We start from the raw sequence: 21,501 nt of genomic DNA on the forward strand, positions 1-21,501 counted from the left end.
TCCACTTTCAGTTTTGCCCATATCAATGTAGAGGTTACTTTCTGACACTCTATCATATACTCCCACCACTCCTGTTTCAGGATTATGGCTACTCCTTCCCTTGCTCTTGTCCTATCACTAACCCCTGACTTTACTCCCAAGACATTCCCAAACTACTCTTCCCCTTTACCCTTGAGCTTCGTTTCACTCAGAGCTAAAACATCCAGGTTCCTTTCCTCAAACATACAACCTATCTCTCCTTTTTTCACATCTTGGTTACATCAACACACATTTAGACACTGCAATCTGAGCCTTCGAGGAGGATGAGCACTCCCCGCGTGACTCCTGTTTCCCCTTCTAGAAAGTTGAAATACAAGGAGGGGAGGGTTTTTAACCCCCACTCCTGTCTTCTTTAGTCGCCTTCTATGACACGTGAGGAATGCGTGGGAAGTATTCTTTCTCGGCTATCTCCAGGGATATACATGTATTTGCATGTATATGTGGATGGCTTGGCCATTCTTTCGTCAATTTCTTTGCGCTAACTTGCTATTTTGGAGACATGACTAAGTATGATAAAAGAAAATAGATATTAATGATATATTTATATTTATTTTATTTTTTTTATTATACTTTGTCACTGTCTCCTACGGTAGCGAGTTAGAGCAAGGAAACAGACAAAAGAATGGTCCAACCCACCCACATTCATATGTATATACATGCACATCCACACATGCACATATACTTACCTATACATATCAACGTATACATATATATATATATATATATACATAATAGACATACATATATCCGTATGTACATAATTCATACTTGGTGCCTTTATTCATTCCCGTCACCACCCCACCACACATGCAATGACACCTTCCTCCCCCTCCCATACGCGTTCAAGGTAGCGTTAGGAAAAGACAACATAGGCCACATTCGTTCACACTTAGTCCCTAGCTGTCATTTATAATGCACCGAAACCAGAGTTCCCTTTCCACATCCAGGCCCCACAGAACTTTCCATAGTTTACCCCAGATGCTTCACATGCCCTAATTCAATCCATTGACAGCACGTTGACCCCATTCCATTTCACTCTATTCCTTGCACACCTTTCACCCTCCTGCATGTTCAGTCCCTGATCGCTCAAATCTTTTTCACTCCATCCTTTTCCCTCCAATTTTGTCTCCCACTTCTCATTCCCTCCACCTCTGACACATATATCCTCTTTGTCAATCTTTCCTCACTTATTCTCTCTTTGTGACCAAACCATTTCAATACACCCTCTTCTGCTCTCTCAACCACACTCTTTTTATTACCACACATCTCTCTTACCCTTTCGTTACTTTCTCGATCAAGCCACCTCACACCACATATTGTCCTCAAACATCTCATTTCCAACACATTAACCCTTCTCCACACAACCCTATCTATGGCCCACGCCTCGCTATCATATATCATTGTTGGAACAACTATACCTTCAAATATACCCATTTTTGCTTTCCAAGATAATGTTCTCACCTTCCACACATTCTTCCACTCTCCCAGAACCCTCGCCCCTCCCCCACCCTGTGACTCACTTCCGCTTCCATGGTTCCATCAGCTGGCAAATCCACTCCCAGATATCTATAACGCTTCACTTCCTCCAGTTTTTCTCTATTCAAACTTACCTCCCAGTTTACTTGTCCCTTAACCCTGCTGTACCTAATAACGTTGCTCTTATTCACGTTTCCTCTCAGCTTTCTTCTTTCACACACTTTACCAAACTCAGTCACCAGCTTCTGCAGTTTTTCACCTTAATCAGCTACCAGCGCTGTATCTTCAGCAAACAACAACTGACTCACTTCCCAAGCTCTCTCATCCAAAACCCTTGCATTCACCTCCCTAATAACCCCATCCATAAATAAATTAAACAACCATGGAGACATCACGCACCCCTGCTGCAAACCAACATTCACTGAGAACCAATCACTTTCCTCTCTTCCTACTCGAACACATGCCTTACATCCTTGATAAAAACTTTTCACTGCTTCGAACAACTTGCCTCCTACACCATATATTCTTAATACCTTTCACAGAGCATATCTGTTAACTCTATCATATGCCTTCTCCGGATCCATAAATGCTTCATGCAAATCCATTTGCTTTTCTAAGTATTTCTCACATACATTCTTCTAAGCAAACACCTGATCCACACATCCTCTACCACTCCTGTATGTACATGTGTATATAGGTGGGTAGGGCCATTCTTTCACATGCTTCTTTGCACTACTTCACTAACGCAGGAGACTGCGATTAAGTATGATTAAGAAAAAAAAAGAAAATGAGTAGAGTGATGGTGAGAGGGTATTATTGGATTATGTGTTAATTGATAGGTGTGTAAAAGAGAGAATTCTGGATATTAATGTGCTGAGAGGAGCAGCCTGAGGGATGTCTGATCACTATCTTGCAGAGGCGAAGGTGAAGATTTGTAGAGGATTTCAGAAAAGAATAAGAATGTTGGGGAGAAGAGAGGTGTGAGAGTAAGTGAACTTGGAATGGAGACTTGTATGAAAAAGTACCATTAGAGATTGAGTGCAGAATGGCAAAAGGTGAGAGCAAATGATGTAAGGGGATTGTCAGTGAAAGAGAAGGGAGAGGCGTTTGAAGTACTTTTGCAGGGAAGTAGTGCAAAGGACTGGGAGATGTATAAAAGAAAGTGGCAGGAGGTCAAGAGAAAGATGCAAGAGGTGAAAAAGAGGGCAGATGAGAGTTGGGGTGAAAGAGTATCATTAGATTTTAGGGAGGATAAAAATATGTTTTGGAAGGAGGTAAATAATGTGCGTAAGACAAGAAAAGAAATGAGGACATCAGGTAAGGGAACAAATGGGGAGGTAATAACCATAGAGATTAAGCGAGGAGATGGAGTGAGTGTTTTGAAGGTTTGTTGAATGTATTTGATGATAGAGTGGCAGATATAGGGTGTTTTTTTTAGGGATGTGTGCAAAGTGAGTGTTAAGGAGAATGGTTTGATGAAGAGAGAAGAGGTAGTGAAAGCTTTGCGAAGATGAAAGCCAACAAGGCAGCAAGTTCGGATGGTATTGCAGTGAATTTATTAAAAAGAATGCGAGTGCCTCTGTTGTTGATTGGTCGGTAAGGATATTAACTGTATGTAAGGATCATGGTGAAGTGCCTGAGGATTGGTGGAATGCATGCATAGTGCCATTGTACAAAGGCAAAGGGAATAAAGGTGAGTGTTCAAATTTCATTGGCATGAGTTTGTTGAGTATTCCAGGGAAATTATACAGGAGGGTATTGATTGAGATGTTAAAGGCATGTACAGAGCATCAGATTGGGGAAGAGAAGTGTGGTTTCAGAAGTGGTAGAGGATGTGTGGATCAGGTTTTTGCTTTGAAGAATGTTTGTGAGAGATCCTTAGAAAAACAGATTGATTTGTTTGCAGCATTTCTGGATCTGGAGAAGGCATATGATAGAGATGCTTTGTGGAAAGTTGCTAGAAGCAGTAAAAAGTGTTTACCAAGGATGTAAGGCATGTTTGCGAGTAGGGAGAGAGGAAAGTGACTGGTTCCAAGTGAATGCCGGTTTGCAGCAGAGGTGCTTAATGTCCCCATGGTTGTTTAATTTGTTTATGGGTGGGTAGTTAGGGAGGTGAATGCAAGAGTTTTGGAGAGAGGGGCAAGTATGCAGTCTGTTGGGGATGAGAGGGCTTAGAAAGTGAGTCATTTGCACTTTACTGATGATACAATGCTGGTGGCTGATTTGGGTGAGAAACTATAGAAGGAACAGTGGTTCCAACATGGGCTAATGATAGGTTTGTGTGGAGGAGGGTGGATGTGTAGGAAATGAAATGTTTGAGGACAGTATATGGTGAAAGCTTGTGGAAGATAAAATGTGACAAGATGGCCGGCCTGGGTGTTATTGCAGTGGAATTTATTAAAAAAGGGGGGGAGTATGTTGTTGATTGGTTAGTAAGGATCATGGTGAAGTGCTTGAGGATTAGCAGAATGTATGTATGTTGCCATTGTACAAAGCCAAAGGGGGTGAAGATGAGCGTTCAAACTACAGAGGCATAAGTCTGTTGAGTATTCCTGGGAAATGATATTGGAGGGAATTGATTAAGAGGGTGAAGGCATGTACAGAGCATCAGATTGGGGAAGAGTAGTGTGGTTTCAGAAGTGGTAGAGGAAGTGTGGATCAGGTGTTTGCTTTGAAGAATGTATGTGAGAAATACTTAGAAAAACAGATGGATTTGTATGTAGCATTTATGGATCTGGAAAAGGCATATGATAGGGTTGATTGAGATGCTCTGTGGAAGGTTTTAAGGATATATGGTGGGAGGTAAATTGCTAGAAGCAGTGAAAAGTGTTTAAGGATGTAAGGCATATGTACAAGTAGAAAGAAAGGACAATGAATGGCTCCCAGTGAATGTCTGTTTGTGGCAGGGGTGTGTGATGTCCCCATGGTTGTTTAATTTGTTTATGGATGTGTTGGTTAGGGAGGTAAATGCAAGAGTTTGGAGAGAGGGGTGAGTATGCAGTCTAGTGTGGATGAGAGGGCCTGGGAAGTGTCAGTTGTTGTTTGCCAGTGATACAGCTTTAGCGGCTGATTCATGTAAGAAACTGCAGAGGTTCGTGACTGAGTTTGGAAAGTGTGTGAAAGGAGAAAGTTGAGAGTAAATGTGAATAAGAACATGGTTATGAGGTTTGATAGGGTTGGGGGACATGGTAATTGGGATGTAAGTCTGAATGAAGAAAAATTGGAGGAAGTTAAGTGTTTTAGATATCTTGGAGTGGACTTATCAGCAGATGGAACAATGGAAGTGGAAGTTAGTCACAGGGTGGGGGAGGAGCCAAAGGTTCTGGGAGCAATGAAGAATATGTGGAAGGCAAGAAGGCTATCTCATAGAGCAAATATGGGTATGTTTGAAGGAATGGTGGTTCCAGTAATGTTATTTGGTTGCGAGGGATGGGCTATAGATAGGATTGTATGGAGAAGGGTGGATGTGTTGGAAATGAAATGTTTGAGGACAATATATGGTGTGAGGTGGTTTGATTGAGTATAATGAAAGGGTAAGAGAGATGTGTAGAAATGAAAAGAGTGTTTTTGAGAGAGCAGAAGAGGCTGTGTTAAAATGGTTTAGACATATGTAGAGAATGAGTGAGAAAAGATTGACAAATAGGATATGTGTGGCAGAGGTGAAGGGAACAAGGAGAAGTGGGAGACCAAATTAGAGGTGGAAGGATGGAGTAAAAAGATTTTGAGCGATCGGGGCCTAAACATACAGGAGGGTGAGAGGCAAGCAAGGAATAGAGTGAATTGGAACGATGTGGTATACTGGGATTGATATGCTGTCAGTGAATTGAACTAGGGCATGTGAAGTGTCTAGGGTAAAGCATGGAAAGATGTGTGGAGCCTAGATGTGGATAGGGAGCCGTGGATTCAGTGCATTACACATGACAGCCTGAGACTGAGTGTGAATGATTGTGGCCTATTTGGTCCATTTTCCTGATGTTACCTTGGTGGAGCAGGGATATCAATGCTGTTTTCCTGTTTGGTGTGTAGTGATAGGAATGGATGAAGGCAAGCATGTATGAATATGTACTTGTGTATGTATGTAAATGTCTGCATAAGTGTATGGAAGAGAAAGGAAATCTAGATTGATCTGGGTAAAACTGCAAGAGAGGTATGGGTGATTATTGGTGCCTATCCACCTGGCCTTGAGAAGAAAGATTATGAGAGGCAAGTGCTTCGAGAGCAGCGTAGTGAGTGTGTTAGCAGCTTTGATGCATGAGATCGGGTTATAGTGATGGGTGATTTAAATGCAAAGGTGAGTAATGTGGAAGTTGAGGGTATAATGGTGTACATGGGATGGTCAATGTTGTAAATGGAAATGGTGAAGAGCTTGTGGATTTGTGTGCTGAAAAAGGACTGGTGATTGGGAATATCTGGTTTAAAATGAGAGATGTACGTAAGTATATATGTGAGTAAGAGAGATGGTCAGAGGGCATCATTGGATTACGTGTTGATTGATAGGCATGTAAAAGAGAGACTTTTGGATGTTAAAGAGCTGGCGGGATGTCTGATCACTTTCTTGTGGAGGCTAAGGTGAAGATTAATAGCGGTTTCCAGAAAAGAAGAGAGAATATTGGGAGAGGAGAATGGTGAGAGTAAGTGAGCATGTGAAGGAGTCTTGTGTGAGGAAGTACCAGAAGAGATTAAGTGTAGAATGGCAAGAAGTAAGAGCAAATGATGTGAGGGGTGTGGGTGAGGAATGGGATGTACTTAAGGAATCAGCAATGGCTTGTGCAAAAGATGCACGGGGCGTGAGAAAGGTGGGATATCGGCAGATTAGAAAGTTTAGTGAGTGGCTGGATGAAGAAGTAAGGTTGTTAGTGAAAGAGAAAAGAGAGGCGTTTGGACGATACTTGTCATGAATAGTGCAAATGATTGGGAGATGTATAAAAGAAGGAGGCAGGAGGTCAAGAGAAAGGTGCAAGAGATGAAAAGTAGGGCAAATGACTGTGGGGGTAAGAGACTATCATTAGATTTTAGGGAGAATAGAAAGATACTTTTGAAGAAGGTAAATAACATGTGTAAGACAAGATAACAAATGGGAACATTGGTGAAGGGGGCAAGAGGGGGGATAATGACAGGTAGTTAAGTGAGGAGAGGGAGTGAGTGTTTTGAAGGTTTGTTGGATGTGTTCGATGATACAGTGGCAGATATAGGGTGTTTTGGTAGGGGAGGTGTGTGAAGTGAGATGGTCAGGGGCAATGGTTTGGTAAACAGAGAAGGGGTAGTGAAAACTTTGCAGAAGATGAAATCTGACAAGGCGGCATGTTTGAATGGTATTGTAGTGGAATTTATTAAAACGGGTGATTGTGTTGTTGATTGGTTTGTTAGGATATTCATGATATGTGTGGATGATGTTGAAGTGCCTGAGGATTGGCAGAATGCATGCATAATGCCTTTGCACAAAGGTGAATGTTGAAATTATAGTAGCATAAGTTTGTTGAGTATTTCTGGGATATTATATGGGAGGGTATTGATTGAGAGGGTGAAGGCATGTACAGAGCATCAGATTGGGGAAGAGCAGTGTGGTTTCAAAAGTGTTAGAGGATGTGTGAATCAGGTGTTTGCTTTGAAGAATGTATGTGTGAAATACCTAGAAAAACAGATGAATTTGCATGTAGCATTTATGGATCTGGAGAGAGCATATGATTGGGTTGATAGAGATGTTTTGTTGAAGGTTTTAGGAGTATATGGTGTGGGAAGTAAGTTGCTAGAAGCAGTGTGAAGTGTTTACCAAGGATGTAAGGCATGTGTACGAGTGGGAAGAGAGGACAATGTTTGATTCTCAGTGAGTGCTGGTTTAATTTTTTTATGGATGAGGTGGCTTAGGGAGGTAAATGCTAGAGTTTTGGAGAGAGGGGCGAGTATTCAGTCTGTTGTGGATGAGAGGGACTGAGAAGTCATTCAGTTGTTGTTCGTTAATGGTACAGCCCTAGTGGTTGATTCGGGTGGGAAACTGCAGAGGTTTGGTAAAGTGTGTGAAAGGAGAAAGTTGAGAGTAAATGTGAATAAGAGCAAGATTATTAGGCTCAGTAGGGTTAGGGGACAAGTTAACTGGGATGTAAGTTTGAATGGAGAAAAACTGGAGGAAGTGAAGTGTTTTAGATATCTTGGAGTGGACTTAACAGCAGATGGAACCATAGAAGCGCAAGTGAGTAACAGGATGGAGGATGATGTGAAGGTTCTGGGAGCAATGAGGATCATGTGGAAGGAGAGAATGTTATCTTGGAGAGCAAAAATAGGTATGTTTGAAGGAATAGTAATTCCAACACTGTTATATGTTTGTGAGGCATGGGCTATAGATAGGGTTGTATGGTGGAGGGTGGATGTGTAGGAAATGAAATGTTTGAGGACAATATGTGTTGCAAGGTGGTTTGATCGAATAAGTAATGAAAGGGTAAGAGGGATGTGTGGAAATAAAAAGAGTGGTTGAGAGCAGAAGAGTGTGTTGAAACGGTTTGGATATATAGAGAGAATGAGAGAAGAAAGATTGTCAAAGAGGATATATGTGTCATAGCTAAAGGAAACAAGAAGTGGGATACCAAATTAGAAGGATCTAGTGAAAAAGATTTTGTGTGATTGGAGCCTGAACATACAGGAGGATGAGAGGCATTCATGAAATAGAGTGAAGTGGAACAGTGTGGTATACAGAGGTCGACGTGCTGTCATTGGTTTGAACCAGGGCATGTGAATCGGTCAGCAGTAAACCATGGAAACATCTGTGGAGCCTGTATGTGGATAGGGAGCTGTGGTTTTGGTGCATTACACATGACAGCTAGAGACTGAGCATGAATGAATGTGGCCTTTTTTTCTCTGTTTTCCTGGTGCTGCCTCACTGAAGCGGGGGGTTAGCAGTGGTATTTCCTGTGTGGTGGGGTAGCAATAGTAGAATGTTACATGGATGAAATTAATTAAGGTGGTATTGATGAATGATAGTTTGATGATGTGTTATACAGTTAAAGGTGGAAGAGGTTAAAAGTAAAATGTATAATTGGCTGGCATAATGTTATGTGTAGATTTCCAAGAAAATGTTGTTTTTGATCTAGGTAAAAAATGTTAGGAAATTATGCAATGTTGTGAGATTGTGCATAAAAGTGGAAATGGGAATGGAGACGTAAGTCATCATTTAAGAATGCAATAAGCAGTACTTTTTCAACCCATACTGTTATATATGAATTTTATGTCACAACTGGTTTTTTGCATTTACTATTTTGTATTTCATGTTTCTTGAATAATTTTGTCATGAAGCTATGTGTACTTATTCTTCCTCCATGCGGTGGGAATGATTTGATTATAAAAACCTTTTTTTCATGATTGTTTTGTTTTTAAATTTGTGAAACCTTTGATGTAATTGATTGAAGAATTGAAATTTTAACATTAATAAAAGGTAGAAATGGCATGAATTTGTTAATCATTCAGTGGGTTACTAATTCTTATGGTTACATTGATTGCTTGCAGCTCTGGCAAAGTATGCAGGTTAGAGGAGAATTCATGTGTCCAGGTGGTAAAACAGAGAAGAATTGGGCCAAACATAGCTATGTGCAGCTCAGTATCTTGCAGGAAGTACAGAAATTGATAAAAGAATTGACAGGTCGTTTGGAAAGGCTGAAAATCTTAGTTCGGAATCGACAGAATCCCCCAAGGCATAACCAGTCTCTCATTTTGAAGGTAATATGATTACTTTAGTATTACCTTTTACCTCAGTTATTTTGTATATGTGATGTTGATATTATAAGTTTCAGAAAGATAGCTTAATAATATTTTTTTGACTTTCATAATGTTATTTTTTGTAGATTAATAGACTCATAATAACTCTTATTTTTTGTATACTAACACATCACAGAATCTTCTCTTTTCATAAACAGGAACTTTGATTTATTGATCACCTTTTTTCCTTTTTGAAGCTGCTTTATGTATAACCTCTTGCCTTTCATTGTGTACGTACCCAGAGACTTGAGGTCCATGAGTGAATTACACAGCAGTTCACTCATCATAAAGGTTTAGAATCATCTGACTTTACACACTTTGGAGATATCCATCAGGATTTCATACTGTGGACAACCATCCTGCTGGTTGTTGTGGCTGTTTGTTTTTTAATATTTCCTATCACCTAACCCATGACTGCCATGGTCACAACACATGAACTTACTTATTGCTGGGCCATCTTACTAGTTATATTAGATTGTTCACTCTTTTACAGATCCTGTTTGTTTGAGAAAGACAGACAACAGGAGGCCTGATTGGCCCATGACTGAGCTGTCTGCTAAGAAAAACAAAAAACAAAACTATTATGATTTGACAAGAAGATGTAATTCTGCTCAGCAGTCTTTTAAGAAATCACCAACTCCCTGCTGCTCCACATTAACCTTCTAGTGTCCCCATTACCACTGTTGTTTATAAGTTTATTTTTGATGTTTTTATCTGAGTATACTTATTATTATTATTATTTTGCTTTGTCGCTGTCTCCCGCTGTTAGCGAGGTAGCGCAAGGAAACAGACGAAAGTTTGGCCCAACCCACCCACATACATATGTATATACATACACGTCCACACACGCAAATATACATACCTACACATCTCATTGTACACATATATATACACAGAGACATATACATATATACACATGTACATAATTCATACTTTCTGCCTTTATTTATTCCCATCGCCACCTCACCACACATGGAATAACAACCCCCTCCACCCTCATGTGTGCGAGGTAGCGCTAGGAAAAGACAACAAAGGCCCCATTCGTTCACACTCAGTCTCTAGCTGTCATATAATAATGCACCAAAACCACAGCTCCCTTTCCACATCCAGGCCCCACAGAACTGTCCATGGTGTACCCCAGATGCTTCACATGCCCTGGTTCAATCCATTCATGGCATGTCGACCCCGGTATACCACATCGTTCCAATTCACTCTATTCCATGCACGCCTTTCACCCTCCTGCATGTTCAGGCCCCTATCAATCAAAATCTTTTTCACTCCATCTTTCCACCTCCAATTTGGTCTCTCACTTCTCCTCATCCCCTCTACCTCTCACACATATATCCTCTTGGTCAATCTTTCCCCACTCATTCTCTCCATGTGACCAAACCATTTCAAAACACCCTCTTCTGCTCTCTCAACCACGCTCTTTTTATTTCCTACACATCTCTCTTACCCTTACATTACTTACTCGATCAAACCACCTCACACCACATATTGTCCTCAAACATCTCATTTCCAGCACATCCAGCCTCCTGCGCACAACTCTATCCATAGCCCACGCGTCGCAACCATACAACATTGTTGGAACCCCTATTCCTTCAAACATACCCATTTTTGCTTTCCGAGATAATGTTCTCAACTTCCAAACATTCTTCAAGGCTCCCAGAATTTTCACCCCCTCCCCCACCCTATGATTCACTTCCGCTTCCATGGTTCCATCCATTGCCAGATCCACTCCCAGATATCTAAAACACTTTACTTCCTCCAGTTTTTTCCATTCAAACTTACCTCCCAGTTGACTTGACCTTCAGCCCAACTGTACCTAATAACCTTGCTCTTATTCACATTTACTCTTAACTTTCTTCTTTCACACACTTTACCAAACTCAGTCACCAACTTCTGCAGTTTCTCACATGAATCAGCCACCAGTGCTATATCATCAGCGAACAACAACTGACTCACTTCCCAAGCTCTCTCATCCACAACAGAATGCATACTTGCCCCTCTTTCCAAAACTCTTGCATTCACCTCCCTAACAACCCCATCCATAAACAAATTAAACAACCATGGAGACATCACACACCCCTGCCCCAAACCTACATTCACTGAGAACCAATCACTTTCCTCTCTTACTACACGTACACATGCCTTACATCCTTGGTAAAAACTTCTCACTGCTTCTAACAACTTGCCTCCCACACCATATACTCTTAATGCCTTCCACAGAGCATTTCTGTCAACTCTATCATATGCCTTCTCCAGATCCATAAATGCTACATACAAATCCATTTGCTTTTCTAAGTATTTCTCACATGCATTCTTCAAAGCAAAAACCTGATCCACACATCCTCTACCACTTCTGAAACCACACTGCTCTTCCACAATCTGATGCTCTGTACATGCCTTCACCCTCTCAATCAATACCCTCCCATATAATTTACCAGAAGTACTCAACAAACTTTTTTTTTTTTTTTTTCTTTTTTTTCTTGCTGTCTCCCGCATTTGCGAGGTAGCGCAAGGAAACAGACGAAAGAAATGGCCCAACCCACCCCCATACACATGTATATACACATGTATACACACGCAAATATACATACCTACACAGCTTTCCATGGTTTACCCCAGACGCTTCACATGCCTTGATTCAATCAACTGACAGCACGTCAACCCCGGTATACCACATCGCTCCAATTCACTCTGTTCCTTGCCCTCCTTTCACCCTCCTGCATGTTCAGGCCCCGATCACACAAAATCTTTTTCACTCCATCTTTCCACCTCCAATTTGGTCTCCCTCTTCTCCTCGTTCCCTCCACCTCTGACACATATATTCTCTTGGTCAATCTTTCCTCTCTCATTCTCTCCATGTGCCCGAACCATTTCAAAACACCCTCTTCTGCTCTCTCAACCACGCTCTTTTTATTTCCACACATCTCTCTTACCCTTACGTTACTTACTTGATCAAACCACCTCACACCACACATTGTCCTCAAACATCTCATTTCCAGCACATCCATCCTCCTGCGCACAACTCTATCCATAGCCCACGCCTCGCAACCATACAACATTGTTGGAACCACTATTCCTTCAAACATATCCATTTTTGCTTTCCAAGATAATGTTCTCGACTTCCACACATTCTTCAAGGCTCCCAGAATTTTCGCCCCCTCCCCCACCCTATGATCCACTTCCGCTTCCATGGTTCCATCCGCTGCCAGATCCACTCCCAGATATCTAAAACACTTCACTTCCTCCAGTTTTTCTCCATTCAAACTCACCTCCCAATTGACTTGACCCTCAACCCTACTGTACCTAATAACCTTGCTCTTATTCACATTTACTCTTAACTTTCTTCTTTCACACACTTTACCAAACTCAGTCACCAGCTTCTGCAGTTTATCACATGAATCAGCCACCAGCGCTGTATCATCAGCGAACAACAACTGACTCACTTCCCAAGCTCTCTCATCCCCAACAGACTTCATACTTGCCCCTCTTTCCAAAACTCTTGCATTTACCTCCCTAACAACCCCATCCATAAACAAATTAAACAACCATGGAGACATCACACACCCCTGCCGCAAACCTACATTCACTAAGAACCAATCACTTTCCTCTCTTCCTACACGTACACATGCCTTACATCCTCGATAAAAACTTTTCACTGCTTCTAACAACTTGCCTCCCACACCATATATTCTTAATACCTTCCACAGAGCATCTCTATCAACTCTATCATATGCCTTCTCCAGATCCATAAATGCTCCATACAAATCCATTTGCTTTTCTAAGTATTTCTCACATACATTCTTCAAAGCAAACACCTGATCCACACATCCTCTACCACTTCTGAAACCACACTGCTCTTCCCCAATCTGATGCTCTGTATATGCCTTCACCCTCTCAATCAATATCCTCCCATATAATTTACCAGGAATACTCAACAAACTTATACCTCTGTAATTTGAGCACTCGCTCTTATCCCCTTTGCCTTTGTACAATGGCACTATGCAAGCATTCCGCCAATCCTCATGCACCACACCATGAGTCATACATACATTAAATAACCTTACCAACCAGTCAACAACACAGTTACCCCCTTTTTTAATAAATTCCACTGCATTACCATCCAAACCTGCTGCCTTGCCGCAACGCTTTTACTACCTCTCCTCTGTTTACCAAATCATTCTCCCTAACCCTCTCACTTTGCACACCACTTCGACCAAAACACCCTATATCTTCCACTCTATCATCAAACACATTCAACACACCTTCAAAATACTCACTCCATCTCCTTCTCACATCACCACTACTTGTTATCACCTCCCCACTAGCCCCCTTCACTGAAGTTCCCATTTGCTCCCTTGTCTTACGTACTTTATTTACCTCCTTCCAAAACATCCTTTTATTCTCCCTAAAATTTAATGATACTCTCTCACTCCAACTCTCATTTGCCCTCTTTTTCACCTCTTGCACGTTTCTCTTGACCTCCTGTCTCATTCTTTTATACATCTCCCACTCATTTGTATTATTTCCCTGCAAAAATCGTCCAAATGCCTCTCTCTTCTCTTTCACTAATAATCTTACTTCTTCATCCCACCTCTCACTACCCTTTCTAATCAACCCACCTCCCACGCTTCTCATGCCACAAGCATCTTTTGCGCAAGCCATCACTGCTTCCCTAAATACATCCCATTCCTCCCCCACTCCCCTTACCTCCTTTGTTCTCACCTTTTTCCATTCTGTACTCAGTCTCTCCTGGTACTTCCTCACACAAGTCTTCTTCCCAAGCTCACTTACTCTCACCACTCTCTTCACCCCAACATTCTCTCTTCTTTTCTGAAAACCCCTACAAATTTTCACCTTTGCCTCCACAAGATGATGATCAGACATCCCTCCAGTTGCACCTCTAAGCACATTAACATCCAAAAGTCTCTCTTTCGCACGCCTATCAATTAACACATAATCCAATAACGCTCTCTGGCCATCTCTCCTACTTACATACGTATACTTATGTATTTTTTTTTTTCGCTGTCTCCTGCGCTTGCGAGGTAGCGCAAGGAAACAGACGAAAGAAATGGCCCAACCCACCCCCATACACATGTATATACATACGTCCACACACGCAAATATACATACCTACACAGCTTTCCATGGTTTACCCCAGACGCTTCACATGCCTTGATTCAATCCACTGACAGCACGTCAACCCCGGTATACCACATCGCTCCAGTTCACTCTATTCCTTGCCCGCCTTTCACCCTCCTGCATGTTCAGGCCCCGATCACACAAAATCTTTTTCACTCCATCTTTCCACCTCCAATTTGGTCTCCCTCTTCTCCTCGTTCCCTCCACCTCCGACACATATATCCTCTTGGTCAATCTTTCCTCACTCATTCTCTCCATGTGCCCAAACCATTTCAAAACACCCTCTTCTCCTCTCTCAACCACGCTCTTTTTATTTCCACACATCTCTCTTACCCTTACGTTACTTACTCGATCAAACCACCTCACACCACACATTGTCCTCAAACATCTCATTTCCAGCACATCCATCCTCCTGCGCACAACTCTATCCATAGCCCACGCCTCGCAACCATACAACATTGTTGGAACCACTATTCCTTCAAACATACCCATTTTTGCTTTCTGAGATAATTTTCTCGACTTCCACACATTCTTCAAGGCTCCCAGAATTTTCGCCCCTTCCCCCACCCTATGATCCACTTCCGCTTCCATGGTTCCATCTGCTGCCAGATCCACTCCCAGATATCTAAAACACTTCACTTCCTCCAGTTTTTCTCCATTCAAACTCACCTCCCAATTGACTTGACCCTCAACCCTACTGTACCTAATAACCTTGCTCTTATTCACATTTACTCTTAACTTTCTTCTTTCACACACTTTACCAAACTCAGTCACCAGCTTCTGCAGTTTCTCACATGAATCAGCCACCAGCGCTGTATCATCAGCGAACAATAACTGACTCACTTCCCAAGCTCTCTCATCCCCAACAGACTTCATACTTGCCCCTCTTTCCAAAACTCTTGCATTCACCTCCCTAACAACCCCATCCATAAACAAATTAAACAACCATGGAGACATCACACACCCCTGCCGCAAACCTACATTCACTGAGAACCAATCACTTTCCTCTCTTCCTACACGTACACATGCCTTACATCCTCGATAAAAACTTTTCACTGCTTCTAACAACTTGCCTCCCACACCATATACTCTTAATACCTTCCAAAGAGCATCTCTATCAACTCTATCATATGCCTTCTCCAGATCCATAAATGCTACATACAAATCCATTTGCTTTTCTAAGTATTTCTCACATACATTCTTCAAAGCAAACACCTGATCCACACATCCTCTAACACTTCTGAAACCACACTGCTCTTCCCCAATCTGATGCTCTGTACATGCCTTCACCTTCTCAATCAATACCCTCCCATATAATTTACCAAGAATACTCAACAAAGTTATACCTCTGTAATTTGAGCACTCACTCTTATCCCCTTTGCCTTTGTACAATGGCACTATGCACGCATTCCGCCAATCCTCAGGCACCTCACCATGAGTCATACATACATTAAATAACCTTACCAACCAGTCAACAATACAGTCACCCCCTTTTTTAATAAATTCCACTGCAATACCATCCAAACCTGCTGCCTTGCCGGCTTTCATCTTCCGCAAAGCTTTTACTACCTCTTTTCTGTTTACCAAATCATTTTCCCTAACCCTCTCACTTTGCACACCACCTCGACCAAAACACCCTATATCTGCCACTCTATCATCAAAAACATTCAACAAACCTTCAAAATACTCACTCCATCTCCTTCTCACATCACCACTACTTGTTATCACCTCCCCATTTGCGCCCTTCACTGAAGTTCCCATTTGCTTCCTTGTCTTACGCACTTTATTTACCTCCTTCCAGAACATCTTTTTATTCTCCCTAAAATTTAATGATACTCTCTCACCCCAACTCTCATTTGCCCTTTTTTTCACCTCTTGCACCTTTCTCTTGACCTCCTGTCTCTTTCTTTTATACATCTCCCACTCAATTGCATTTTTTCCCTGCAAAAATCGTCCAAATGCCTCTCTCTTCTCTTTCACTAATACTCTTACTTCTTCATCCCACCACTCACTACCCTTTCTAATCAACCCACCTCCCACTCTTCTCATGCCACAAGCATCTTTTGTGCAATCCATCACTGATTCCCTAAATACATCCCATTCCTCCCCCACTCCCCTTACTTCCATTGTTCTCACCTTTTTCCATTCTGTACTCAGTCTCTCCTGGTACTTCCTCACACAAGTCTCCTTCCCAAGCTCACTTACTCTCACCTTATGTATATACTTATGTATATCTCTCTTTTTAAACCAGGTGTTCCCAATCACCAGTCCTTTTTCAGCACATAAATCTACAAGCTCTGCACCATTTCCATTTACAACACTGAACACCCCATGTATACCAGTTATTCTCTCAACTGCCACATTACTCACCTTTGCATTCAAATCACTCATCACCATAACCCGGTCTTGTGCATCAAAACCACTTACACACTCATTCAGCTGCTCCCAAAACACTTGCCTCTCATGATCTTTCTTCTCATGCCCAGGTGCATATGCACCAATAATCACCCATCTCTCTCCATCAACTTTCAGTTTTACCCATATCAATCTAGAATTTACTTTCTTACACTCTATCACATACTCCCACAACTCCTGTTTCAGGAGTACTGCTCGTCCTTCCTTTGCTCTTGTCCTCTCACTAACCCCTGACTTTACTCCCTAGACATTCCCAAACCACTCTTCCCCTTTACCTTTGAGCTTTGTTTCACTCAGAGCCAAAACATCCAGGTTCCTTTCCTCAAACATACTACCTATCTCTCCTTTTTTTCTCATCTTGGTTACATCCACACACATTTCGACATCCCAATCTGAGACTTCGGGGAGGATGAGCACTTCTTGCATGACTCCTTCTGTTTCCCCTTTTAGAAAGTTAAAATACAAGGAGGGGAGGGTTTGTGGCCCCCCGCTCCCGTCCCCTTTAGTCACCTTCTACGACACGTGAGGAATGTGTGGGAAGTATTCTTTCTCCCCTATCCCCAGGGATAAAGAGTATACTTAAATTTTTGAAATATTTCTTTAAATGACTTTTGAAGGTTTTATAATCTTTGCATTCATACATCTCACTGTGACTTATTTCAATGGTCAACACACCTCTAGGAAAAGAAGCTTTTTCCAATATCCATACTACATCTTTTAACTTTTGAGTTGTATTCCATTTGTCATGATAACCATATTTTCTTGTATTTTGAAAAGATGTTCATGATTAACTTTATTGAGTTTGTTCAGAATTGTAAACACTTGGATTAAGTTGCAGTGAAGTCCATGTTTTTTAAGAAGAGGTCCAGTCATTATAGCCTTTCTTTGTATAACAGATTTTTAAGGGATGGGATTAATTTTCATGTGTGTATTTGTTCTTGCTCTAATTTTTCCTTGTCTTTTATATAGTCTGGGGACCAAAACTGGAGCGCATATTCAAGGTATGCTCTTACTAGATAATTAAAAAAAAGTTTGAGAATTGTTTCTGGTGTCTTGTTATCTATGTTCCTGGTTATGATACCTCACAGTTGGCTACCATTTTTACTTTCTGCTTCATTTACTTTAGAGAATTTCTGAGTTTGTAGTCATAACGTATATTTTTGTCTCCAACGTGCATAACTTTACACTTGTCTACATTAAACTTCATTTGCCATCTGTCTGACCACTCTGCTATTAAGTTGAAATCTCTGTGAATCATTTCGCAGTCCTGCCTGTTTACGGATCTAACTCCTAGTTTCGTATTGCCAGCAGATTTGGAGATCTTAGATTTGTGACTTAGATCTAGGTCATTTATGCATATTTTTTTTTTTTTTTTTATACTTTGTCGCTGTCTCCTCCATTAGCGAGGTAGCACAAGGATACAGATGAAAGAATGGCCCAACCCACCCACATACATATGTATGTACATAAACGTCCACACACGCACATATACATACCTATACAATTCACTGTGTACATAAACATTTTTTTTTTTTTTTTTTCATACTATTTGCCATTTCCCGCGTTAGCGAGGTAGCGTTAAGAACAGAGAACTGGGCCTTAGAGGGAATATCCTCACCTGACCCCCTTCTCCGTTCCTTCTTTTGGGGGAAAAAAAAAAAAAAAAAAAAAAAAGAAAAGAAAGGGGAGGATTTCCAGCCACCCACTCCCTCCCCTTTTAGTCGCCTTCTACGACACGCAGGGAATACGTGGGAAGTATTCTTTCTCCCCCATCCCCAGGGATAATACATATACATACACAGACATATACATATATACACAGGTACATATTCATACAATCCGCCTTCATCCATTCCCGGCACCACCACACCACATAGGAAATGGCACCCCTGCATGCGTGCAAGGTAGCCCAAGGAAAGACAACAGAAGTCACATTCATTCACACTCCGGCCCTGCTAAGCTTTCCATAGTTTACCCCATATGCTTCACATGCCCTGGTTCAATCCATTGACAGCTCGTCGACCCCGGTATACACATTGTTCAATTTCACTCTACTCCTTGCGCGCCTTTCACCCTCCTGTAGGTTCAGACCCTGATCACTCAAAATCTTTTTCACTCCATCCTTCCACCTCCAATTTGGTCTCCCACTTCTCCTCGTTTCCCTCCATCTCTGACACATATATCGCCTTTATCAATCTTTCCTCACTCATTCTCTCCGTGTGACCAAACCACTTCAGTACACCCTCTTCTGCTCTCTCAACCACACTTTTTATTACCACACATCTCTCTTACCCTTTCATTTACTTACTCGATCAAACCACCTCACACCACACATTGTCCTCAGACATCTCATTTCCAACACATTCACCCTCCTCCACACAACCCTATTTATAGCCTATGCCTCACAATCATATAACATTGTTGGAACCACTATTATGTATATTATGTGAAGAATTAGGCCTGACTGACCCCCGTGGCACACCACTCATTACGTCTAGTCAATCTGAGGCTTTGCCGTTTAATAATACACACTTTTTCTTCTAGTAAGCCTTATGAGGTACTTTGTTGACAGCTTTTTGGAAATATAGATATGCTGCATTAGATAGTACTTTTTCCTCCCAATTCTGATGAATAACATCAAAAAAATTTCAGCAAGTTTGTCAGGCAGGATGTACTATTGAGGAAACTATTTTGGTTGTCCATTTGATTTTATGTTCTTTGAGAGACATGACAATTTTATCATATTATTTTTTCCATCATTTTACCCAACATTGATGTAAGGCTAATTGGGTGGTAGTTCAAGACACTTTTTGTTTCCTTTTTTATATATAGGATTAACATTTGCTGGTTTTCAGTCAGTTGGCACCTGACCATCTGATAGAGATTTGTTTAATATTTTTGTCATTGGGTATGTCATCTGTCTCCTACCCTCCTTTAAAAATCCTGGAGCTAAGTTATGTAGGCTGCTTGATTTGCTAGGATTTATTTGGTCCAGGTATTTAAGGACTTCAGAGCCCTTTATTTCTCTAACCTTCAACTTTTCCTCATCAAATCCTTGAAGCATTTGCATTGTTTGCAGTATTCGAGATGTTTCTTCAATTGTAAATACAGAGTTAAAAGAATGATTTAGTTTGGTAGCCATTTCCTTGTCGTCAGTAGTTAGTATGTCTTGTTCGTTTTGTAATAGTCCAATTTCTTCTTTTACTGTCTTCCTTTCATCTAATATATTTGAAGAATTCCATAGGATTATTCTTAACCTTCAAAGGAATCCCTTTTTTCTTCTTCACATTTACTTTGCCATATGATCTTACACTCTCTTTGGATTTTGATTAATTCCTGGTGATTTTCATCAGTTCCCATTGATTTAAATTTCTTATGTTTTCTTCTTTTGGTGAATTAGTCTTATTCTATTCATCCATGATGGTTTTGAAATATTGCAAGTTCTCATGGTTAGTTGTTTCGGTGCATTATACATGACAGCTAGAGACTGAGTGTAAATGAATGTGGCCTTTGTTCTCTTTTCCTAGTGCTACCTCGTGCACATGCAGGTGAAGGGGGTTTTCATTTCATGTGTGGCGGGGTGGCGACAGGAATGAGTAAGGGCAGACAGTATGAATTATATACATATGTATGTATGTATATGTATGTGTTTGTATATATATATATACGTTGAGATGTATAGGTATATATATGTGTGTGTGTGGATGTGTATGTATATACATGTGTATGTGGGTGGGTTGGGCCTTTCTTTCGTCTGTTTCCTTGCGCTTCCTCACTAACGCGGGAGACAGCGACGAAGTTATATTTATTTATTTAATTTTGTCGCTGTCTCCCGCGTTAGCGAGGTAGCGCAAGGAAGCAGACAAAAGAATGGCACAACCCACCCACATACACATGTATAGACATACAAGTCCACACACGCAAATATACATACCTATACATCTCAATGTAAACATATATATACACACACAGACATATACATATATACTATATATTTATTTTGCTTTGTCGCTGTCTCCCACATTAGTGAGGTAGCGCAAGGAAACAGATGAAAGAATGGCCCAACCCACCCACATATACATGTATATACATACACGTCCACACACACAAATATACATACCTATACATCTCAACGCATACATATATATACACGCACAGACATATGCATATATACACCTGAACATAATTCATACTGTCTGCCTTTATTCATTCCCATCGCCACCTCGCCACACATGAAATAACAACCCCCTCCCCTCTCATGTGCAAGGTAGCGCTAGGAAAAGACAACAAAGGCCCCATTCGTTCACACTCAGTCTATCTGTCATGTAATAATGCACCAAAACCACAGCTCCCTTTCCACATCCAAGCCCCACAGAACTTTCCATGGTTTACCCCAGACACTTCACATGCTCTGGTTCAATCCATTGACAGCACGTCGACCCCGGTATACCACATCGTTCCAATTCACTCTATTCCTTGCACGCCTTTCACCCTCCTGCATGTTCAGGCCCCGATCACACAAAATCTTTTTCACTCCATCTTTCCACCTCCAATTTGGTCTCCCACTTCTCCTCGTTCCTTCCACCTCTGACACATATATCCTCTTTGTCAATCTTTCCTCACTCATCCTCTACATGTGACCAAATCATTTCAAAACACCCTCTTCTGCTCTCTCAACCA

At 41.2% G+C, this 21,501-nt stretch overlaps 1 protein-coding gene across 1 annotated transcript in view; it reads left to right on the top strand.

Moving 5' to 3' along the window:
* Positions 1-21,501, top strand: part of spn-E (spindle E) — a 504,859-nt gene that overhangs the window by 202,919 nt on the left and 280,439 nt on the right. Inside the window, exon 8 of the mRNA XM_071660992.1 lies at positions 9,010-9,219. Coding sequence (XP_071517093.1) covers positions 9,010-9,219 — 210 coding nt within the window. The remainder of the gene's footprint in view (positions 1-9,009; positions 9,220-21,501) is intronic.

Source organism: Panulirus ornatus, chromosome 73, assembly GCF_036320965.1.
Source record: "Panulirus ornatus isolate Po-2019 chromosome 73, ASM3632096v1, whole genome shotgun sequence".
In the NCBI taxonomy this organism is placed as follows: Eukaryota; Metazoa; Arthropoda; class Malacostraca; order Decapoda; family Palinuridae; genus Panulirus; species Panulirus ornatus.